The sequence below is a fragment of the Dermacentor albipictus genome, chromosome 8 (assembly GCF_038994185.2).
Source record: "Dermacentor albipictus isolate Rhodes 1998 colony chromosome 8, USDA_Dalb.pri_finalv2, whole genome shotgun sequence".
Taxonomy (NCBI): domain Eukaryota; kingdom Metazoa; phylum Arthropoda; class Arachnida; order Ixodida; family Ixodidae; genus Dermacentor; species Dermacentor albipictus.
Genome location: NC_091828.1, coordinates 97,691,246 through 97,715,838, shown reverse-complemented (window position 1 = coordinate 97,715,838; position 24,593 = coordinate 97,691,246). Strand labels below are relative to the sequence as shown.

Here is a 24,593-nt window from a genome sequence, read left to right as displayed (position 1 = left end):
CTTGCGGAGCACTTCTGAACCCTTTCTAGTTTGTCTCTAGGGATTCCGGTACTCGGGTCCCATCTACGCATTCATATTCAACTATTGGCCCTAGTAAGAGTAAAATGCACTGTCTCATTTTTCTACACCACGCCCTTTCTGGTAAGATCACTTAGACGAAACTCTGGTCCTTCCTCGTAAGCAAGTGCTCGCACGGCCGCAGTGCCACGTTGGGATGGATGCAGCTGAAGATACGGGTGATTCGGTGGAATTGACAATGCCTTGGCTCGTATTGCCTTCAAAATTACATCGCGAAAGTTGCATTCTCGCCCGAAAGGTGAAGCATCGATTACGATAGCAGATCAGTGGAGAGCTTTACGAAGTAACGATAGCGGTTTTATCTGCTGTAGAAACTTGCAAACTGAAGCATAACAACTAAATTAAAAAGCGTGGTGTAACGCGCGCACGAGCAAACACGAACAAATCTCACTCGATGAGCGCGGAAAGTCGGCTCAAAACGCCGGAGCGAGGAAGCGCGGCAGCAGCAGCGAGCGAAGGGACCTTCGTGCTGCGTCTCACATCAACGTGAACTAAGCCGCGGAAACACAGCACGCGCCGGTCTCTGTGCCCGTCGCAGATGGCTTTCATGATACATCGGTACGGGTGTCGAAGTGGAATGCGCCTCCCCCTCCCGGCGCTCACCGTGGGGCCTTGCGCGCGACGCAAGACGGCGCGCTTGCTCGCCGCTTCCCTCCCTTGCGTGTGCGGGGTTAAGCCCCGAACGCCGGCTCACCCTAGCAAGCTTTCCTTCGCACACAGAGCAGACGGCGCTCGGCGACGATTGTATCGCCCTTGGACTTAATACGGTACCTGACGGCGACGGCGACGGCAGAAATTCGCCTCGTTTCGCCATATATTTGCTATCGCAATAAAAAAACATCTCTAAGCGAAAGCTGTCTTACAACAAATTATTCGCAAATCTTTTGGTTCTTGGCTTACTTGCTGTTTAAATAAATAGGTGCGAGGACGCGCGAGAGAATAATTGGAGTCCGTGGTCTTGTAGATCCGACACGCCTTTTCAACAAATCTTAGCACAGGACAACATTCTTGCCACTTACTCTCTATTGGGGTCGGTACTGTCGCGGGATCTGAAAGATGAACAGTATTTTGCAGATCGAAGCAAGCAACTTCCAGTAGAGTCGGTCAAATAAAGCTTACGTGGAACCAGAACACACGGCTAAATACACTGATAAGAGTGCCCAAGCGTTGGTGAAATCATCGGAACAAAACCTAGCTTGTGCTTGACACGACAGACTGGACAAATATAAAAATGAAACCTATAACACAAAGGAACCAAACATGCCGTTTAACGTTTTTATTTTGTCATCATCATTTCAGCTCATAAAGGGGCACCACAACATTGATACATCGCGCTTTATCACTTTCTCTACTGGTTATGCTACACGTCATCGACACTCAGACAATACCACCGTTAATTACTAAAAAGAATTGCTTCAAATTTTCCTTTTTCCCCAGAACTATTGTTGAATGGAATAATCTTATTGATGACTTTGTAACTCAATGCTCGTTGCCATTATCTGAGTCGCACCTATGTTTGTGTAGCGAGTGATTTACTGTGTGTTATTCAGTAACTGCTTGCATTTGTACATCGCGAGTGACCTATATATGTATCGCTGTATATTTACTTGGATGTTTTTCACTTTGTATGCACCCTGCTAAGGTCCTGGAAACAGGACCGCAGTATCAATAAATAAATAAGCAAACAAATAAATAAATAAAAAAGAAACCCGGTAGATAAGCTATTTTCAAGCTGCCACGCCAACACCACTTCACCTTCGCGGCGCCGCAGCTTTGGGAGCGTCGGCGCTTGTGGACGAAATGAAAAACGATGGTGATGAATTCAAAACTAAGTAATAGATTGCGCCAGAAGCTTTTCTTCTGAAACTGCCGGCATGAAACATGCTCGAATTTCCGAAAAATACTGCTAATTCCGCGACACCGGCTCGATGTCATCAGCACTTTGGTTTATGCACGATATCAAGAAAAAATATGTGAGACCTTTGTCCCTAATTCTCTCCCTTGAAAACGCCTAAAAATGTGCAAACATCCCCATGAACGAATCATCTTTCGGTTGACGATCACTATGCTTTCACGTGAGATTCCGTATGGAGGCCCACAATACCCGCAATTTAGATACCCCATTAAAATTTTAGAAATGAACACCGCACTGTGGCCATTTACACATCGAACTGGTCGCTCCGCCATACTGAGCTGAAGATTGAAAAAAGAGAAAGCAGAGGCGGCACAGTTGGTCACAGTGGAGAAATCATGATGTGCGTCAAGCCTGCGTTTGAATGCGACTCTACAGCTCTACGCCACGCAATCATAAAATATCCCTGCGATTAAACGCCTCTGCCCCAGTGTGCATTTAAATAGTTGCTCGTAATAACACTGCTGCACTACAAGTATTGAACGATTTACTTACTCGGGAACCCAGTGGGGGCGTAGGGGGCATCTGTAAACGAAAAGGCGGGGCGAATCGTTAAAGACATGCGTCATAGAAATGTATTTCCTTTTCCTAACTTCTGCGAACCTTGTTTGCAGCATGTATATATATATGGTACGTCCACTCTCATAGGAAACAGTGTGTTGTTAGCTTACCTCCCTCAGGCTACATTTGATGTTACATCGGAAATATTCAGCCCTCTTTCTTCAAAAATTCAGTGTGTTTTAGGACGAAAGGAAAGGACAGGTGAGGAAATTCGTAACTTTTGAGGACTTCCTATACGGGGGGGAGGGGGGAGGGGAGGTCGTACCATTATGGTCTAACTTTCATCCTGCCGTCGACCTGCTGCAGTGGCGGCTCTGTGAAAAACCACTTTCTACTTCGGAACACAAAGTCGGTGGTTCGATTCCCGACGGTGGTAGGCAGTTGTCCGACGACAAACAGTTTTATAACTGTGCAAACAAACGTCTACGGAGAAAGGGCTCACAGGGACAGACGCAGTGTCCTTCAAGGACTGCGTCTGCCCTTGTGTGCTCTCTCTCTCTCTGTAGTAGTAGGTTCTCCTCTTTTTTGCTGATTTTTTAAAATTTTTTTTGCCGTGGCGGCTACGCCTTTCGGGCCACAATGGCGGCTTTGTTTTGGTTCTCTGCGCTCACACGTGTTGCTCCGTAGGTTTCGTACAGTGGCAAAGGCGCTGTGCGGGCAGGTTCGCGTTGGTCTCCGTGTTTTGTTGCGCTGCGTTAGCTGGACCGTGCTCTCCCGAATTTCGATGTGGCCAGGTGGGACACGAGGAACTAAAGATCGTGAAATGAACGCGCATGCAACGCTGTACGCAATGTACCGCCCCACGGCAATGGCAACGGACGAAGTAATATCCGCGGGAAATACTTCCCTCTTTGGCGGAATCATGCTAACGTGCTAACGATTGTTTAGTACTGCTGCGGAGCGCGCGCGTCCGAGCACCGCGGTTTCGCGCAGCGTGGCGTGGTTTCGCGAGAAATGTAAACAAGAGAGGGGAGCTGGCCCGATAGGCGGAGCAACGCCATGAGCAACGCCAACTTCCGGCTTCACTTCAGCTTCACAAAGAGTGACGTCAGGGCCTCTCCTGAGTTTCCTTGCTCCGTGGGTACGGGTGTCGAAGTGGAATGCGCCTCCCCCTCCCGGCGCTCACCGTGGGGCCTTGCGCGCGACGGAAGACGGCGCGCTTGCTCGCCGCTTCCCTCCCTTGCGTGTGCGGGGTTGAGCGGCGAACGCCGGCTCACCCTAGCAAGCTTTCCACCGCACACAGAGCAGACGGCGCGCGGCGACGGTTTCTATCGCCCTTGGACTTAAAGGCCAGAATACATGGAGCGAACTTTCACGACGATATTCGGGCGGCAGAAAATCAGCCGCGGCGCGACACCGTATGTTCGTTGGGCTGCGCTACATGGAGCGAAGACACGGCGGCCGCCGCCGGCGAGCCGCTGCGTTGTTATCAGTGTGGCTAGATGAGGCAAAAGCGCTGTAGTGAAACACATGACAAAAAAAAAACTTTAACGACAACTATTCTTTCTTTTGAATTGCGGAACACTCTAAAAACGCGTAAAATTTTGTTTAGAAATGTCCCACAGGATGGCACGCTTCTGAACAGCCGAAATTAATTTGTCGTTAAATTCCAGCCGCGCCTCTTTGGATACCACGAACACGAAAAGCGGGAGACCAGCGCGAACGATAGAGCGGGATCGGGATACACGGACAAGCGGGGAAGCCAGGTCGGAAGTCGGGGCGGATAGTGAGACCTGATTGGCTCGCTTTGGGGCGCCGCTCGTTTGCCGCTTCCGGTATCGCCGACGCCCGACGAACTTTTCTGCGCCAGCTGGATCGGCGGCGAACGACGATTTCTCCGCCGCCGCGCGTCGCGCGTACGCCGCCGGGCGTCGAACGCCGACTATTCGTCGCATATTCGCTCCATGTATTCTGGCCTTAATACGGTACCTGACGGCGACGGCGACGGCGGAAATTCGCCTGGTGTCGCCATATAATTGCTATCGCAATAAAAAACATCTCTAAGCGAAATCTGTCTTACAACAAATTCTTCGCAACTATTTTGGTTCTTGGCTTACTTGCTGCCGAAATTATTAGGTGCGAGGACGCGTGAGAGAATAATTGAAGTCCGTGGTCTTGTAAATCAGACAAGCTTTTTCAACAAATCTTAGAACAGGACAGCATTCTTGCCACTTACTCTCTATTGGGGTCGCTCCTGCCGTGGGATCTGAAAGATGAAAATAATTTTGCTGATAGAAGCAAGCAACTTCCAGTAGAGTCGGTCAAATCAAGCTTACGTGGAACCAGAACACACGGCTAAATACACTGATAAGAGTGCCCAAGCGTCGGTGAAATCATCGGAACAAAACCTAGCTTGTGCTTGACACGACAGACTGGACAAATATAAAAATGAAAACAAGAAAGCCGGTAGAGAAGCTATTTTCAAGCTGCCACGCCAATACACCTTCACCTTCGCGACGCCGGAGCTTTGGGAGCGTCGGCGCTTGTGGACGAAATGAAAAACGATCGTGATAAATTCAAAACTAAGTAATAGATTGCGCCAGAAGCTTTTCTTCTGAAACTGCCGGCATTAGGGAGGTTCAAATTTCCGAAAAATACTGCTAATTCCGCGACACTGGGTCGGTGTCATCAGCACTTTGGTTTATGCACGATATCAAGAAAAAATAGGTGAGACCTTTGTCCCTATATTCTCTCCCTTGAAAAACACCTAAAGATGTTCAAATATCACCATGATCGAATCGTCTTTCGGTTTACGATCACTATGCTTTCACATGAGGTCGTATGGAGGCCCACAATACCCGCAATATGGATATCCCAATAAAATCTTAGAAATGAACACCGCGCTGTTGCCATTTACACATCGAACTGGCCGCTCCGCCATACTGAGCTGAGTATTGAAAAAAGAGAAAACAGAGGCGGCACAGTTGGTCACAGTGAAGAGATCGTGATGTGCGTCAAGCCTGCGTTTGAATGCGACTGCATAGTTCTACGCCTAGCAACCACAAAAGATCCCTGCGGTTAAACGCCTCTGCCCCAGTGTGCATTTCTATAGTTGCTCGTAATAACACTGCTGCACTACAAGTATTGAACGATTTACTTACTCGGGAACCCAGTGGGAGCGTAGTAGGGATCTGTAAACGAAAAGGCGGGGCGAATAGTTAAGGAAATGCCTCATAGACATGTATTCCTTTTTCTTAACTTCTGTGATCCTGGTTTGCAGCATGTATATATACATGGTACGTCCACTCTTATAAGAAACAGTGTGTTGTTAGCTTACCTCCCACAGGCTACATTTGATGTTGTTACATCGAAAATCTTCAACCCTGTTTCTTCAAAAGCTCAGTGTATTTTAGGACGAAAGGAAAGGACAGGTGAGGAAATTTGTGATATTTTATGACTTTCTATAGGGGGCGGGGGAGGGCATTATGGTCAAACTTTAATCCTGCCGTCGACGTGCTGCGGTGGTGGCTCTGTGAAAACCACGTTCTACTTCGGAACACAAAGTCGGTGGTTCGGTTCCCGACTGTGGTAGGCAGTTGTCCGATGCCACACAGTTTTATAACTGCGCAAACAAACGACCATGGAGAGAGGGCTCACAAAGACAGACGCAGTGTCCTTCAAGGACTGCGTCTGTACTTGTGTGCTCTCTGTCTCTGTGATCGTTCATTCGCGCAGTTATAAAACTGCTCGCTAATATGCACCAGGTCACCGAACAATAAGTTCTTCTAGGCTACATTTGTCCGATGACGTTGATTCGACTCACTGAGCGCGCGCCATCCTGACGTCGCAAGCTAAAGAAACCCATCCCAGCTTGTAGAAATGGATCGGGAACCTTCCAATTACGCGTGTCTAAATATAGCCTACTGTCAGCTTGATACGTCACAATCCTACTCAACCTCCGATGAAATAAACGAACTAATCAACCAAAAGTGCCAACGCACGCCCTCAACGAAGTCCCAGTGACAGCAGTAAAGAGGCGTCCCCGACTACGAGACGTGTGCCCGAAAACAGCCTGAACTGTTTCAAAAAAGGGTCTTGAATGACAAACGGCTAATATTGCGAAAACAGCACGTACCCATCTCGCTGAATGAAAGGCGGTTGTAGCAGGCTTGGCTGACTCGATAACAATGGCTTCCGCTTCTTGGCCCTTCGTCTTCGTTATTGTCGTTGGGTTTCTTTTAAATTTGGCACGTGCCCACGAGACATGGTTTTGCCAAACGTTCGCCATCGAAACAGCATAAAATTATTTTTCTTTTTGCCGCCAGCTTGATCCTAAATAGTACAATTGGGAAAAGAAAAATTTGAAAATAAACCTGAATGTAACGGACAAACGCTGCTACTTTGGGATGGTGATGACTGTTTCGTCGGTAGGTTCAAAGTGAAACCAAATGCAGCCCACATTGAGGGGATGACCAGGACAGGGGATTCCATGCATGATCTTAATCCCTGCCACTGTTTCCAAAACTCTCGTTTACCGCACACCTGAATAGAAACAGCATGGTTGGACGTGAAAAGAAGAAAACAAGGAAAGCTATGGAAAGGTTGGCAATGAGCCCTGGTGAATGTATCTCACAAGCCGTTTCTAGTCATTTATCTCATTTGATGTAAACCAACTGCCCAGCTCCTGTACCAACGCAAACACTTGATCCTGAGCACCAAACTAACCATGAAAGATCAGACGCCAATCCTTGCAATAATGATATTGGACTTTCAAATCCCTCTTCTTTGGGCCCTACAACATGTAATCTGATTAATACAGATTTGGAGATGACAGAGGTAAAACAAAATGCTCGAGCATATGAAAGAACCATGTCGTCTATTAGTGAAGACTCCTCCCCCGGTCCTCACTCAAAAGCGAAGAAAAGTCAGTCCAATGTTGTGCTAAAGGATAACATTTCGCAGAAGGCAGTTTCGACTGCGGCACTTTCCAAAAAATAGGATCACTAAAAGTGCTTCAGTGGAACTGCCGCTCTTTATATTCTGCATCAGTAGATTTAACTTGTTTAACTTCTCAACTTAATCCTGATTTAATTATGCTACAAGAAATGTGGCTAAAACCTGAGAAATCTTTTCAACTGAAATTCTACAGGTCGTTTCGATTAGACCGTTCTACAAGAGGTGGCGGGTTGCTTACAGTTATCTCATCGAAAATTTGCCATAAGGCGAAAATTTCATTTCAAGTTTCTACTCCAGAGTGTGAAATCCTAGCTATAAAACTGGTTCTCCCGGGATGTTGTCCTTTTACCGTAGTTAAAGCATATTTTCCATCTGGCGTACAGGACACTAGCACACTGGATAGTGTTATTAACTCTGTGGACGTGACATTGTAATCTCAGGTGATTTCAATTCTCACCATATTTCATGGGGTTTAAGAACAGATTTGTGCGGCACCCGATTGTGGAACTGGTCGTTGGACAATCGCCTCACGTGTGTAAACTCCGGATCTATTACGTTTGTTAGAGGCCGATCTTACTCTTCACTAGATCTTACATTCTCTGGCCCGAGTCTATCCGTAACATCTTGGTCGACTATTGATTGTTCGACAAGCAGTGATCACCTTCCAATAGTATTTGACGTTGCACGTCCCGTAATATATATAAGTGATCAGGTTCGAACCTTCATAAATTACAACATTTTCAAAAAATGCTTACGAAATGTTCTTTCATCTCTGTCTGATGCGCCTACAGAACAAAAAACTACGATTATCTGTTCCGCTTTGGAAAGTTCTCAAAAAAGGCTCAATTTGAGATTGGATTGAATAAAAGAAATTCTTACAGTCCTTGGTGGAATGAAGAATGCACACGAGACTACAGAAAGAGAAAAGCTGCTTGGAAAAAATTATTGCATAACCAGAGTCCCCAAAATTGGAATGACTATAAATTCTTTCGAGCTGTCTTTAAACATACAGTTTCTAAAGCCAAAGATGAATTCGACTGTAAGCAATTTGATTTCTTATCTAACAATAAAAATAAGCGTGCATTGTTCCGCTTTCTGCGCAGTAGAAAAATTCTTCCACGTCAAATTGATATTGACTCTATAATCTTAAGTAGCGATGAAATGAAACAATCACTAGAAGAAATCGTGAAGGGATTAGAAATTAGATTTTCTTCTGTCTTGTCAAGTGGTTCTCGCTTATGAAGGGCATCAGATGATTTTACAGAAATCTCCATGTTAGAATTGGCTGAAATCGTGGAGCGACTTCCAGATTCAGCTCCTGGTGTGGATGGGGTAACATCTACTATGATAAGAATTTTATTTAAGGAACTCCTGATGACCTTTTAGCTATTGTAAATTACTCAATTCGCTTCTCATGGATTCCGTCTGCGTGGAAAATTGCTAAAATCATCCCTATTCTTAAAAATCATGGGGAAGGATATACAATAGATAACATTAGGCCAATTGCGCTAACTTCAAATTTGGTTAAATTAATTGAAAGAATTTTATATGCCCGCATGATTAAATATATACAGAACAAGGACTTGCTTAGCCCCTGCCAAATTGGATTCCGACCATCATGTTCAATTTGGCATGCTCACGTGGACCTAGAAAGTAGAATAAAATTAGCACGGCGACAGAGGCAAATAGGTGCTCTTGTGACATTACACATTTCCAAAGCCTACGACAGTGTATAACACTTAATTTTATTAGATATATTGCGAAATCTAGAGATTCCAAATTATTTTACAAACGGGATTGGTGAATTTTTAAATGGAAGAACATTTTACTGCAGTCTGAGAAGCGTTTCCTCGAGTATATATAATCAATCACGAGGTGTTCCTCAAGGAGCTGTCACTTCACCATTACTATTTAATATTCTGATGTGTTCCATTCCTCTTCATCAAGATGTACAAACATACGTATACGCGGATGACATTGCTTTCTTCGCATCAGACAGTGATATTCACTCTCTATATTACCGACTACAAAACTACCTCAACGCCATAGAAACCTGGTTAAACGAAATTCGCCTTTCACTTAACGCTAGAAAATCCTCGATATTGGTTTTCCCTCTTAACAATCCCGTTAATATATAGATATCCTATCGCCTCGAGACTATACCTCAAGTGGAGTCGGTGAAATACTTAAGTGTAGTATATGACGGTTCCCTGACGGTGCAGTATATGACGGCACGGGGGTCAGGCGAGGGAGGAGGGGAGTTCTCCGGCAGCTACTACACTCCGTTTCAATCAGGGGGGTATTCTGTAAGAGTCTACCTAGTGGACTGTCCATTTCGGTCGCTTCTGATTGCGTGGGGCCGTTTGTCTCCTCCGCGCTCGTACAACTGCATCCAATCAGCAATGGCAGAAATGGATAGTCCACTAGGTGGACTCTAACAGAATACCCCCCCCCCCCCAGGTGCAACGCTCTGGAGGGTACGGTAGAAGTTCGGTGGCCAAAATGTATCACTACGCGCGTTCTGTCCATGCCTCGCTGGACGCCAAAGGCGTATGCTCGAGCGAGCGTGCACATGAGACTGCCGCATGGGGTTGGCAATAAAAAAAACCCGAAAAGAAACGCAGTTAAAGACAAATTGATCTAAAACGATGCATTAGATAACCGTATACCACAGTTTTTTTTTCGAAGTATTAAAACATTTTTCATTCAATGCTGAGCCACATTAAAGAACAGTTTCGCAGAATTACGATCAAGAACGTCAAATTATTTCTCAGTGGGCCTCCACAGCATTGCAAGTGATGTCTCAAACGGAGTAGAGTGTGCCTTGCCGGCACTCCGTACAGAGTGGAGACAACCGCGGCGTCTACAGCGGTGTTGGCCACGAGAATCGCGGATGCCGTAGGGACGCGTCGCCGGGGCCCGTGTGTCTTATGTTTGGTTTGGCACTACTTTACTGGCCTTCGCCCAGCTCCGCTCGTCTCTGGTGCCTGCGATAGCACAGCCACATAATTTTTTTTTTTGCAAATCTAAAGAAAGACCATTGGGGGGGGGATAAAATGGTAGTTTTCCCAGAAGCGCGTTGCACCACGCATCGCCTTTGCTATTATGTCGGCGGGAAGGTTATGGCACGTTGCAACCGTTATCATACGTTGCACATATTTTTGATAAGTGAGCGAAACACTTATCCATTAGGAATAGTTAGGAATAAAGAAAAGAACGCAATAGGCAGTTCGCCGCTTTGATTTAGCGCGCTAGGAGACTTCTGAATTGGCTAGGCTTCGCTAGGGTGGATTTCGATGACAAACCGGCGACGTGTCAATGCAAGGACATCGCTCTTAGGGCTCGACTCGGTGGCTGAATCAGCACGAGGTCGTAATGGTGGAGCCAAAATTATCGAACGGCGCACTGTGAGGTGTCCGAAATTTAAGCCTTTGTTATTTTGGGCTGCATAAGATAGTAGCGGTGTTGCCAAGCTATCGGCACTGCACGAACGTTCTGTGCATTAAATATTTACGAACTTCTTGCTTGCTCGAATCTTTCCCGCTGCTTTTTAGGGGCGGTTTCCTGCTTACAATACAGGTGATACAAAATGAAAAATCAAAGTTTAGCCTTCCCTGAAAAAAAGACAAAAAACTTGAGCTTCCTTTTGTTGTTCCTCTTACTGAGAGATCCCACCTTTTTGGTTCTCATTAACGGGAACTTCTTTTTCAAATTGTTTGCATTATCCAAATACAAAAGCAAACAATATAAAAACTGCCGTTCCGTTTAACCGGCAATTCAGTTTGAGTTATTTCCGCTTACTTATATTCTACTTACGTGGAACGAATGTCATTAAGCCTTGTCTCTTCCTCGTTCGTAGTATCTTGCTTCTGCTGTTATAGCCCATATACCATCTCAGATCGCATTCCATATAGGTTCCACTGTATGTGTAGTATACTCCTCCAAAAATGTGCCACCCACATAGTCGCACCTATGTGTACCTAGGACAGCAGTGTTTTACGAGGCTTACGCCAAGGTTGAAGTGGCTAGAGACCTGAAGAATTAATTTTTTTCATTTGAATCCATAATTACAAAGACATGCAGGATGCCGTAAACAGATACTTGTGACAAAACAGCTCACAGTCTACGCTTACTTCACCTAAATGTAATCAATCAGGGGGGGGGGGTAGGGGGGCACGGCGGTGCACTGAGACGATGTCGCTGCAATAACCACTAACGTCATCTAATGTTTTGCAACCTAACTGCCGTAGTAGGAACGCACGCACAACGGTGTATTGCAGTATTTGCAGTATGCACAGTTTTGCAACAGTGCGGGATGTGAACCATTCACGTGTTTTCGTGCGATTCGTCAAAATGTGGTTTTTGTCATCAAGAGCGCGATTTTGACCAATCACGTGAGGGCAAACGAACGTTTCGGCTTCTGAACCATCACAAGATCGAACCGCACGTTTCTTCGCCTACTGATGTCAACAGCGTTGTGTTACTTTCTTTTAGACTGGAGCTTTGCTCGCTCATCTCTAGACTTAGTAAGCCCGCACTCGGCAGTCCTGTTCACGAACGTTCACCATTAGTAGCATCGCCCTTTACTTTCGACATCTGATCTTGTGGTTATAGGCAAGGGTGCTTGTTTATAAGCTGTAAACTGAGTTGCCCGCTTAAGAGTTCTTTCTGACTGTAACTCAGACCCTTACACTCTTTACGGGAGTAAGAGCGGGATACATAGGCCGAATTGCCCCCTTGAGGACCCTTAAGGATGAGAATAGGTGTGACAGTGTAGTCTTCCATTTGTCTCCTCCTACCTCATGACATCGTACCTGACTTGAGTCGCCGTTCGCTGTCAATAATGCTTGGAGCGTATACACATACATCCTTCAGGCGTAATAACGGTTCACGTTGCATTGCGAATGGTTTGTCGAATTGCGAGTATTGACTGTTTACCTAACCACTTCCGTGGCGACTCATACTTAATTGTGGGTCCAAATTCTAGACCTGGTAGCTTCGCAAAAGCTGCCAAAGATATTCCTTATTCCACTGTGGCAGATAAGACAATTCCAGTCCTTGAGCTGGATTTTTCGTGGAGGTGGACATTACTTGCACCCGAAATCGAAATACATATTGCACGGATTAACACAGTTTCACTAACTAAGCTTTTGACTAATTACTTTACGGTGCATATTGGGATTTACGAAAGGTATCAGGTGATATCGCAAGGCGTACAAACTTGGAATGAATTCCGACGATGATACCTATTTCTGTATATGCCCCACTGCTCAGAATTTCGCGTTGCTTATTAAAGCGCCACTTATACCCGCCGTGGTTGCACAGTGGCGATGGTGTTGGGCTGCTGAGCACGAGGTCGCGGGATCGAATCCTGGCCACGGAGGCCGCATTTCGATGGGGGCGAAATGCGAAAACACCCGCGTACTTAGATTTGGGTGCACGTTAAAAAACCCCAGGTGGTCAAAATTTTCGGAGTCCTCCACTACGGCGTGCCTCATAATCAGAAAGCGGTTTTGGCACGTAAAACCCCATAATTCAACGCGCCACTTCGGCATTGAAGCACAAAAAAAGAAACAAATATTCAGGTGAACCCATCTCACGATCGCTGTCGACAATATTCAGTTTAGCATTGAAGCAACCTAGCAATACACCGTATTGGCAGATTCGTCCCATCTGTGTCACCGTTTGGTTCGGTTTTCTGTCACCGCCATTTTTTTTCACACTCTTTAGCAGCTCTACACAGTCCGATCCCACTTCAATCCGCTTCGTTCACCACACTTGGCTGCTGCTTGTCGTGTACGCTTTCATAGTCTTTTGGAACCCTCCCGCATTTTCGTGGCTGCCGTCGCTGTCTTGACGAATAGCTAGCTCACGCTTAAAACAAACTGAACTGAGGCAATTACGTGCGCAGAAGTGGTTTTGAACATCCGCCGCAATCACTCGTATACTTCTGTCCTGCCAAGGCCAACCAGATCCTATAAGGTGATCGCCGCATGCGTCACATTTCGTAGCATGGGTTCCAGGAAAACATACGCGGGTTTTCTTAACGCCTACGACACCGGAATGAAATGGGTATATTTGTGACATTCAATTAACCGTTTTACGAACGCGTTGGCTCACGTAGATTTCAGGACTGAATGTTTTGACATTGCTGCCTTGGTTCGTCGTACTCCCAATTGGTTCCTATAGTGGATACGACTCGCGAACTTGCCAGGTACAATTGGTTAATTGCAATATATGCCATGCAGTGTTTAGCTAAAACCGTATATTATACAAATGAGCAGTTCTTTCTTCTCGTGCTATTTCCGCCTTTCTTTTCGAGTATAACCAAGCACAAGGAGTAAACTTCTGTTACACAGGAGATAAACAAGTACCGACTTCATCTCATGTTTTCCCTACATACAAAGGGTCACGGAAAGCGAGTTTCTGCGTCCATGGGCCCCGAGCAAGTTGCGCACTTTCGCTGTTTTCTAATAACGACAACAACAATGACGACGACGACTACTACTACTACTACTACTACTACTACTACTACTACTACTACTACTACTACTACTACTACTACTACCACTACCACTACTACTACTACTTTACTACTACTACTACTACTACTACTACTACTACTACTACTACAACAACGCGTGCAACTCCTGCAGGTACTGCGCCGGAGCCCTGGAACGCGTGCACAGCCACCCCGCTCTACTCGGACAGGTCGCCCAGCTGTCGTCCGTCGGCGAGGTCGACGCAGCCGCCTTGGTGCGCGAGGCCCTCGAGAGCATCCAGGGCATCCACGCGTTCATGAGGCTCGCCGGTGTGGTCAAGGAGCGGGTGCGCTGCCGCCCCGGCACGGAAGCCTGCGGCGCACAGCTGGACGGCCTCGACGACAGCTGCTGGAGGCTCGTGAGGCGATACCTGAGGCTGGACGACGTCGTGGACGCCGCGCCGTTGCCGTCGAGTTCGTAGGCCATCGTCCAAAGCCCAGCGGCGAGCGTCCGAGCTGGAACCCCTAGCGTGCGCGTATATTCTATTGGCTTACAGCTCTCTCGCCCCTTCGTGTCTTTGTTTGTTGGTTTGTAATGAAAGGTAGACGCTTTGATCGACATTTACGAGTGTTACGTGTGTCGCGTACGGAGAACGCCTCGGCTAATGAAGGCCTGTAGTCTCCGATTGAAGGGAACCCTCTAAATATGACACCCAAGGGGCACGCAATCCGCAATCCGCCCCGTTTCAAAGGAGATGCCAAGCAACCGCCATCATCATCATCGCTATGGAGAGCATGCGAGGAATTGCGGGTCTGTGTGACAGACGCGGGAGCCTGCACCATCTCGCACCCTTTTCAGCATGCCACCAGTGAATGGCTACATCTTCACGGCAGATTGAAAAATCCTGATAAAAATCGTCGACCCTTCCAGACCGGAAAGATGATCGAGCAGCGAAGCTGTGTTAGTTACACCGAGTGTTACACCCTGCAAGTCAAACTTCGCAAGCAGTCTACGTTGTAAATCTTTTGTTTCACCATTCTTTCACCTCATTTTCGCTTCTGCGGTAGGCAGATTCTTTCTCAGGAGCATGCACTACTCGAGGTGTGCACATAGTTGTAGCTTCGATGAAATGTTCGGATGCATTATTATTCAAAGCTCCATATTTTGGGTGCAAGGCCCACCACTACCACCGGATATGCGGGGTGCTGCAATCGTTTTGACGATTGGTTGGATTGGTTTGACGATTGACGTGGCTACCAGCTAGGGCTTCTTCGGCCAGCAAGAAGATCCGTTCCATGCAAAGAACAGACGTCCCATGCAGAGAACAGACGTCACAAGCAAAGAACAGACGTCACAAGCAAAGAACAGACGTCACACACAAAGAACAGACGTCACACACAAAGAACAGACGTCGCCAACCTGCACGGTGTGCAGCGCGGCATCGAACACAAAAGTAAAGGACGCGAACGCGGTCGCGGGCGCTGATTTGATCTCGATCGTGCAACGGCGCTCTTCTTTGCCTGTTCAGCAATATGCGCTTTCCCTGTGGCACACCAGGCGTCGCATCATCGATTCCAACGTATATATCTGCGCTTACAAGTTGACATAGGCGGCTTTACGCTCCCGGCACCGCTGAGTCCGCTACCTTGTATTCTAGTACACTGTAGCTTGCTGCTAGCAACAAACAAATTTCGCCGCCGTCTATAATTTCTGCACCGCCAAAGCATCCGGACGCTTTGACGAAAATCAAAGCATGCATCAGCTGCTTCCTCGTGCTGCTTCATTTCACCAGCTTGGAGCAAGCCTAGGTGTCATCGTTATTATTCCAACCAACATTGTAGGAACGCAATGGCGACGCTTCAAGCCAAAGTTTTGTCAAGACGAACTGCCTTCGATGCTCTGAAGAAAGCAAGTACAACTTGGAATCAGACTGCGGCTTCCCTCTTACGTCCTGTGTTGATCGATTCGAGTATGTAGTGCCTGTGACACCTTGGTCTTGTGAGTAGGTGTTGACCTTTCTTCTGATTCTTCTTGCCTTGGTTTCAGTGACAGGAATACTGCTCCTGTAAAGAACTTTCTACGTAAAGCGACAAGGTGCTCATGTAACCGTTTTTCTTTTGCGGGTAACTTTTATAAAGAAAACGTTCACAGGTTGTCCCTCGCGAAAAACCATGTAACGAAAACGTGTTATAGCATTATTCGCGCATATCTTTTCAATCGTACTGCCCACGTACATTTCTTAGGTCGGTACCTAAGATATTTACCTTTTCGATCCTTTATTTATGATTTAAGATTTATTTAAGTATAAGATCTTTACCTTGAGACCTTTTCGATCCTTTATTTCCATCTCGCCGCCCATACCGCAAATCACGCGATGCGGCTGCATGCATCGTATATGTTGGTCACGGGGCGGTGCCATTCGAAGAAATCGCGTATCATCAGCAGGAAGCGCAACCGAGTCCAGCGACCGCTTATCCACCTGGAGCTGCACATAGTGGACCTTCGGTCGTAGTTGACGTCGTACACGGCCAGGCTCAATCTAATATCCCTAGCTTCGGGAGTCCAGGTGTGGCAGATCTGCGCAAGGTATGTGCACGTGGTTCTCTTGAAGCACTTTTATCCTTCAGACGTCGCCAATGATGCTGTCAGAGCTGAGTGATCTGTACGCAGATGGCTGCGTGCTCCTGTTGCGCGTCTGTGAAGAGCAATATTTAATCATGCACAGCCTTCTCCTTCGCTTGTGTGGGATAGTTTTGTTATTATTATTATTATAATTATTATTATTATTTTGTTGGCGTCGCCGACAGCACTGTTCCCTAGTTTCAATATGATTGAACCGGTTCAACGTCACAAATCAACACAGGAGCTGTCAGCGACGCCCTCCGTTTATATGGCAGTTTTCCGCTTTATAGCCAAAAACTGCTTATGGGTGTTGACCTAGCCTAGCTTCTTAACAAGCGCTGAAATAATAATGAAGGGAAAATCAGACATCCACCCATTCGTAGGATTTGCTACAAGGAAAACCCATACGGGTTCCTCGAAAGAAAAGCCTCGCAAGAAAAATTCATCCTGGTCAGGGACTCGAACCCGGGACAACCACCTTTCCGGGGCAGCCGCTCTAGCATCTTAGCTAACCAGGCGGTTAGCAGACAGCAGGGCCAAGTCGAATTTTTCAACAACTCGACGAAAAGGCAAGAGTTTGACGTAATAGTTCTGCGGAAGCCCGCAAGGTGGAGTCCAGGACCAGGACGAATTTCTCTTCAACTGCGAGACTTTTCTTTCAAGGAACCCGTATAGGTTTACTTTGTAGCAATTGCTACGAAGGGGTGGATGTCTGGTTTTCCCTTTATTAATTACTTCCCTCCACCTTGCGGGTATCCGCAGAACTATTATTACGTCAACCACTGAAATATCGGCGCGTATGTCCTTTTACTTCAAGTTGTACTCAGTGTTCGCGCTGGTGCCTCAAGTTGCTTTTGCCTGTCGTTTGTACACTCGAGATATCTATGGTCACGGAAAACTTTACGTACAGCAGGATGTCGAATTTAGTGTTGGTACTCGCTTCATACCCTAACAGTTTCTGACGCCTCTCGTGTACGACATACTATGGAGGCTTCGGAAACAGACAATACCAGCGAGAGCTCTCACAAAGTACAACTTTCCGTCTAATCTGCTCAAATGGTTTGATCAGTGAGAAAGTACACTGGGGAACAACTGAAATATCGGAAGTAACAGCCGTCATTCACCGACTGTGTACGAGATGGCGCTACAATGCAGGCTCTCTGAATGCAGCATATATTAGCCTGCACAGTAACCCTCAAGCCGCGGTAATCACAGAAGCAATGAGGTCAACTGCAACAAAGTTGCGGACCATGTAAGAAGTCTTGTTTCAGATAGTGCAGTTAAGCCACCGTGCCTAACTTTGCGTTCGAAGTACGAGTGGCTGCTTCAAGAAAAAAAAAGAAATCGAATGCAACAATACCGAAACTTAATACCGAAACTTAATACCGAAACTAATACTGAAACTGAATAAAACTCCGCCATCACTGCTCGCCGGAAGTGACGCACGACCGAGAAGGTTGAGAACCAGCGCGGCTTCTCTCTACGACTTCGGAGGTTGGTTTGACCGTGGTGCTCTGACAAAAAATTTCGGTGGGGTGGGGACACTGGGTGGGGAGGGCACTCGCTGGGGCTAACGTAACATTCACTAACCACCAGGTGCACGGGCCGTTCGCTTAGGCGTTGTTTAAAGGTAGTTAGTAAAGAATTTGACAATAACCACGCCCTGCAGATTTGGCAAGATCTCTTTAACACGCTATACTGCTCCACTCATTCATAACCAATTTAGTGACGTGCAATTGGCTTCGCCGTCTAACACAAGTTCGTAAACTTGCACATACCGCGGTTACTGATGAGCAAGAGCAATTGCGTTCGGCGGTATCGTGTGCAAAAAGGTACCTCAACTTCCTTAGACGTGAACTTTCTTTCTGATAAGAGTTCGGTTTTTGCTCCTCTGCACTAAGTTTTTTTTATCGAATATAACTTGGGCATTTAGTGTTACGTGACCGTTGTGTAACGCAAAGCGAGATAAAGGGATTTACTTCCTGTTCAGTAGTCGTAAAGATTGATCTTCGTTGAATTTCTCAAAGCTTGTAGTAATTGCAAATTTCATTCCAAGTTTATCTGCTTCGGAAACTCCTCCTGGCCTAACCAGTGCAGAAATTCACATTCAAACAAGAACGCAAAGAAAACGTACAAAGGACGATTTTTAAGTCCTCATATGAATGTGAATTTCCGCCCTGATTAGCTGATTTTGAAAATTTCATCTCACACTGCTCAATACTTGATAACCCACCGGCATGAATTCGTTAGTCCCAACAGATGTGTCATGAGGCGATTAGCCGAAGGCTAATGGAATACTTCTTATTAGCTAAACCTTAAGAGCTACTTTTTCGTGCAAGCGATATCCACTTTCTCTTTGCGTCCACATCATGCGCTAGAATTGCGCTGTCTGCCACAGGCTAGATTTAAAATTATGCGGGTGACGTCGCCTACGACTGCTGAGCTGACTACAGGCTGGCTGTGATAAATCCTGCGTAAGTCATAACATCCAACTCGGTGGGAAATTAAAAGTAAGCAACTGTCATTCTCAAACATCCAGATGTAGGACGTGCCGTGAATGCCCCGTGAACCATACCACAGAGCCGAAGAACATATAGGGTGAGAGCGCGGAATAGCCTGCACACTTTTGACACGACTAGCATATATCGGTGCCAATCTTCGACGATGTGTAGCGCATTCTAGATGGTCCACTACACATGGCGTCGCTGTACTCACCTTCTCACGTAAGGACAGTCGGTCCTCAAACGTTACGGCGAAACCACCAGCATGGTCGTAAGCGATCGCGGACTGGAACTTGTCGTCGTGGTTTATGTTCGTAATGTACCCAGAATTCGGGTTGTCGCACATCTAGATTTAAGAATGAAAAGAAAGTATGTGGACAAGATAAGTAGTCACCCATAGACCTGAAATGATTAAAGTCAAGCATTGTTCTACTCGCGCATTGCATAATTGTTACTCAACTCTGTGGATGAGTCACGCGCTATTACACGCCGGCACTTGTTTTGCCTGACTGGGGTCGACGGGACATTGAGTGAATGAGAGTGAATGTTGACTTGGTGCTGGCGGTTACAGCATCGCGTATCGCTGGTAGTTAAGTGTTGTGAGGGATTCCTTCGCGGTATACTATGGTCTAACAAGTGACGAATTAACCCGAAGCCTAGCACGTGACAAGTGATGAGTCTCCTTCTCGAAACGTTGGTTCCGAGCTGCCTATTGCGTGTGGTACAGACTATATATATATATTGCGAGCATTATATTCTCCTTCATCTTCTTAATCTATATATATTCATCATCACGGCCAGCGTCATCGTCTTCAGCGCGCGAGCTGCGAAATAAGCCGTCCAGGCTTAACAGCTGTCTCGCAAGTGGAGGAGGCTGCTTTCGATCCCCTTGGTCCTCTACGCCTTCGAGTTTCCCTGGAGCTTAGTTCAGGCCGCCGCTTGCTCAGCCTTTCCGCCAGCATGCCCCAAGAGGATCCTCCAGGAGCCTCCGGCGTCATCGTCTCTTCCCCACCGGCCGTTCCTTCATGGACCGTTAGCACGCGGCAGCGCGATCCCACCATGTTTGCTGGCCTTCGAAGTGACGACGTTGATGACTGGCTGGATAATTATGACCGCGTGAGTGAGTCGAACCGGTAGGATGACACGCACAAGCTTCGCAACGTCGCATTCCACCTCACTTACGTTGCCAGGACATGGTTTCTCAACCACGAGAGCACCTTGCCTGACTGGGCGGCATTCAAACACCAGCTTCGGCAGATTTTTGGCGCTCCCAACGTTCGCTCTGAGGTCGCCAAGAAAAAGCTTGATGGACTCACGCAACTTCCCGGGGAAACATACACCTCTTATATCGAGGACGTCCTCGCCCTTTGTCGCCGTGTTGACACCACAATGACAGAATTTGATCGTGTTCATGACATGCTAAACGGCATTGCCTACGTCGCGTTCAACGTACTGGCGATCAAGAATCCAAATACCGTAAACGATGTGATCGCGACTTGTCAACACCTGGACGCATGGCAGGCCATCCATTTACAACCTCTCGCCGGTGACGCGCCTCCTTCATCGGATACCGACCTGCGTCTACTGATTCGGACTCTCATACGCAAAGAGTTCCAAGCGTGTGGCCTGCTCAGTCCTCCCGTTCTCCAGTCTCAGCCTTCGGTTGCTGGCCTGCGCGACATCATCAAAGAGGAGATGTCCTCCATGACCTGCGCTGCGAGCTGTGGCCCTCCTTCGCCATCCACCTCGTATGCTCAGATTGCGGCTATGCAACCAGCGTCCGTTCGGACAGCGCCTCCTGCTCCTTTTACTGGCCCCAACCATCTGGTGACGCTACCACCCCGTCCGCCTGCCACATGATTTTGCACTACCCGGCCTACGCCCTTCCCCATTTGTTGTTGCAGTATCCGGGGGCACATATCGCGTTTTTGCCGAAGACGACAAGACGAACGCCGTGGCTACGATATTTATGAGAGAGACCCTTTGCTTCCTCCGAGTCCTTACCAGCACCGGCTCTCCCCACGCTCACTTTCTCCACCTCGCGAGCCGCCTCGCCACTACTGTCCAGGTCGCCCCAGCTCGCCCTCCCCTCTACGACGCTCGACATCAGCCCTGCAACTAGCCACCCGCACTCCTGACTACCGTTCGGAAAACTGCAGGTTTTCCCGCTCAATTTAATCCAAACGCCATTGAAAATAATCCAGGTGCCAGCCAATTTAATCTGAGCGCCAGCATTTTTACTCCAAGTGCCAATAATTTATACCAGGCGCCACCACATTTAATCCCAGTGTCATCCGAATTAATCCACGTGCCAACTCATTTAATCCTTGCGCCAGTCATTTTAATCCAAGTGCCACACATTTTAATCCCAGTGCCAGTCAATTTAATCCTGTTGGAAATTGATTGAGAAACAAACAATTCTTGCAGAATTGGTCGTAATAGGCGTCATGGATGCCGTCTATTCATTGATGTGATCACTATATAGGAGTCAGCACTATAGGAGCACAGTTTCCTCGCTACCGGTGTCGTCAGGGCTGCTTAAGAAACACTTCCGTGTCTTACACCGCTCGCTCATTTCCTCATTTTCGAGTCGCATTTCCGAGTGACAAGAGTGACTCACATAAGTGGGTCAGAATCGTGACGGATATTATGCGACCTGGGTTGCAATCACGACATGCGATTTCCTTCCCTATTGTCTTGCATATCGATCGACATCGTTCGCAAGGGTAAAAACTTTCTCACCATTACTCAGGCACTTGACATAATCACTAAGCGATTCAATATAGCTCACTAAGCTTGTATCTTTCATGCACTCTTATGCTTCCAACATGCATATCAAACAAAATGGTTCTGAGACTAACAGCTTATTCTTGAGGGACATGATTAGGTCACTAGTGACCTACTTGCCATCGCACCTCTCCTAACCTGCCAACATATTGACACGTGTACTTATCTTTATCTTTATAACAAATGTTATCGTGCAGCGCAGGACGCGCCTGCATGTAAAAGAAGTTTCTGGAATGTTATCGATGGTTCCGTCCACTGTCTTTCACCGCAACTTGTGTAATCTGATTGCATGTATGCGCGACGCGAATAGTGTAGAACTTTGTGGAAGACACGTGGGTCCCATCGGTTAATCTAGAACATTCGACGACTGCTCTGTAAAAGCCGACGCGCTTGACCCGCTGATCAGATTTTCGACGATCGCCGAGCGTGTTCGCCGCTATCGTTGTGCTATAAGTGTAGCCTTTTCTGTGGGCACAGCTTCGCCCAATAAAAGTTAGTTTTGTCGTTCACAGTACTGCTACTGTGTTATTCAACGTCACGACCACGTGACATCTGGTGGAGGTGCTTGTGTGTTCATGTACCGAACGCCCCCGCAAAGTCGAGATCCAAGCCCGAAGCCCGAGGACAAAACCAACGTCGCCCAAGACCAGCGAGCTAGCCGCCGGCTGCAAGGACTGCCCCCAGAGCACGGACTCCTACCTGAGACGAGCAGGAAGATTGCCACCAAGTCCTCCCCAATGGCAGCCCCAGCATCCCCCATCGTGCTGCAGCAGCCCAGGGAGCCCCCCACGTTCCGCGGTTCAACATTCGAGGACCCAGAAACCTGGCTCGAGACGTACGAGAGGGTCGCTGCATTTAACAGCTGTAACAGCGACGACAAACTGCGACATGTCTTCTTCGCATTGGAAGACGCTGCCAGGACGTGGTTCGAGAACAGAGAAGCCACGTTAACGACCTGGGACCTTTTCCGAAGCGGCTTCCTGCAGACATTCACAAGCGTCGTACGCCGAGAACGAGCCCAAGCACTACTGGAAACCCGAGTGCAGCTACCCAACGAGACCACCGCGATTTTTACAGAAGAAATGAGCCGCCTAATTCGCCACGCCGACCCGGAAATGTCAGAGGAAAAGAAAGTCCAGCTACTAATGCGTGGTGTTAAGGAGCAACTTTTCGCCGGTATGGTACGAAACCCAACGAAGACTGTCGACGAGTTTCTTCGCGAGGCCACTAGCATCGAGAAGACTCTCGAGATGCGGAACCGGCAATTCGACCGCCGCTCCAACGCTACAAACTATGCCGGAGTTCAATCACTGGCCTCCGAAGACCTGCGCGAGGCTATCAGGGCAGTCGTACGAGAGGAGCTTCAGAAGATCTTCCCGTCGTCGCAGCCTCAAGTGGCCTCGATCGCTGACATCGTCAAAGATGAGGTTCAGCGGTCGCTTGGAGTTCCGGAGGTGCAACCTCAATTACCGCAACCCCAATCCGAAGCGATGACCTACGCCGCCGTCGTACGCCGTCAAGGCCCTCCTCCGCGACCGCGCCAGGGCCCTGTAACGCCGCAATTCCGTCGACCACCGCCGCAGCCGCCGACAGTGCGCCCACCCATCGCCCAGCGGAGCTACCCGAGGAAGACCGACGTTTGGCGCGCTCCTGACCACCGCCCGCTCTGCTACCACTGCGGGGAAGCGGGTCACGTCTACCGACGATGTCCATACCGGGAAATGGGACTGCGAGGTTTCGCCGTCAACGCTCCGCGCCCGCAGCAAGGTGAACGCCCTCGCGATATCGCTGACTACCTCGCGGCTACTCAGTGGAGCTCTCGACGACCGTCGCGTTCACCATCACCAGGCCGCTACCTCTCGCCGCAGCGCCGACCATACACTGGCCCAGCTCGGGGCCGGTCAGCGAGCCCATATCCGGAAAAATAAAAGCAGCAACCGATAGAGGTGCGGTTGCTGTCCGTCGAACTGTCGAAGATCCTCCGCCGCCGACGAAGACGCCGAAGAAACTACCTCGACGACATAACGACACGCCGCCGTCCCGATGAAGTCTGGAAGGAAAGAATGCGACGACGAAAGACGACCTGACGACGTCACATACCAGCCACAGGTCAACGCGACGCAGTCGTGATCCGACGCCAAGACCGAACTGTAATGCAAGACAAAGAGCCACCGACCTCGACGTGCTTCTCGACGGCCACGCAGTCACCGCCTTAGTCGACACAGGAGCTGATTACTCCGTCATGAGTGGACACATCGCCGCCCAGTTGAAAAAAGTTAAGACTACGTGGGAAGGCCCTCAAATTCGTACCGCCGGAGGACACCTCATAACGCCGACTGGAATGTGCACGGCAAGAATTACCATTCACGACCGGACTTACCCTGTCACCTTCGTTATCCTCCAACAGTGTTCACGAGACGTCATTCTCGGCATGGACTTCCTCAACCAACACGGCGCAGTCATCGACCTGAAGTCGAAGTCAATAACTCTGTCGGAAGACCATGCGATACCGTCGGAGAACCCTCGAAGTCACCACGCCTTGAGTGTGCTCGAAGATCAAGTGAGCATCCCGCCTCGCTCCAGCATTGTTATTTCGGTCGGCACCGAAACACCCGCTGACGTAGAATGTGTCATCGAAGGCGACCAATGTCTACTGCTATACCGTGAAATTTGCGTCGCAAGAGGGATCGCTCGACTGCACGGAGGAAACACGAAAGTGTTGCTGACAAACTTCAGCCAGGAGTTCAAGCACAT

General features: G+C 48.0%; 3 protein-coding genes across 6 annotated transcripts in view; 1 reads left to right on the top strand and 2 right to left on the bottom strand.

Moving 5' to 3' along the window:
• LOC139048881 (uncharacterized) overlaps positions 1-14,448 on the top strand; it is a 47,957-nt gene extending 33,509 nt beyond the window's left edge. Inside the window, exon 2 of the mRNA XM_070523790.1 lies at positions 14,104-14,448. Within this exon, the coding sequence (XP_070379891.1) occupies positions 14,104-14,410 (307 nt within the window). The 3' untranslated portion in view covers positions 14,411-14,448. The remainder of the gene's footprint in view (positions 1-14,103) is intronic.
• LOC135912931 (uncharacterized) overlaps positions 1-24,593 on the bottom strand; it is a 94,941-nt gene that overhangs the window by 33,663 nt on the left and 36,685 nt on the right. The window contains exons 1-5 of one of the 3 annotated variants that reach the window (XM_065445545.1): positions 6,627-6,700; positions 5,653-5,682; positions 4,728-4,757; positions 2,486-2,515; positions 1,098-1,127 (exon numbers count right to left, since the gene is read on the bottom strand). In XM_065445545.1, the coding sequence (XP_065301617.1) occupies positions 1,098-1,127; positions 2,486-2,515; positions 4,728-4,757; positions 5,653-5,682; positions 6,627-6,630 (124 nt within the window). In that variant the 5' untranslated portion in view covers positions 6,631-6,700. Of the gene's footprint in view, positions 1-1,097; positions 1,128-2,485; positions 2,516-4,727; positions 4,758-5,652; positions 5,683-6,626; positions 6,701-24,593 lie in introns of those variants that run through there. The other 2 variants (XM_065445546.1, XM_065445547.1) reach the window with 2 other exon arrangements.
• LOC135912934 (uncharacterized) overlaps positions 16,260-24,593 on the bottom strand; it is a 39,338-nt gene continuing 31,004 nt past the window's right edge. Inside the window, exons 8-9 of one of the 2 annotated variants that reach the window (XM_065445551.2) lie at positions 19,267-19,398; positions 16,260-16,506 (exon numbers count right to left, since the gene is read on the bottom strand). In XM_065445551.2, the coding sequence (XP_065301623.1) occupies positions 16,297-16,506; positions 19,267-19,398 (342 nt within the window). In that variant the 3' untranslated portion in view covers positions 16,260-16,296. Of the gene's footprint in view, positions 16,625-19,266; positions 19,399-24,593 lie in introns of both variants that reach the window. The other variant, XM_065445552.2, reaches the window with a different exon arrangement.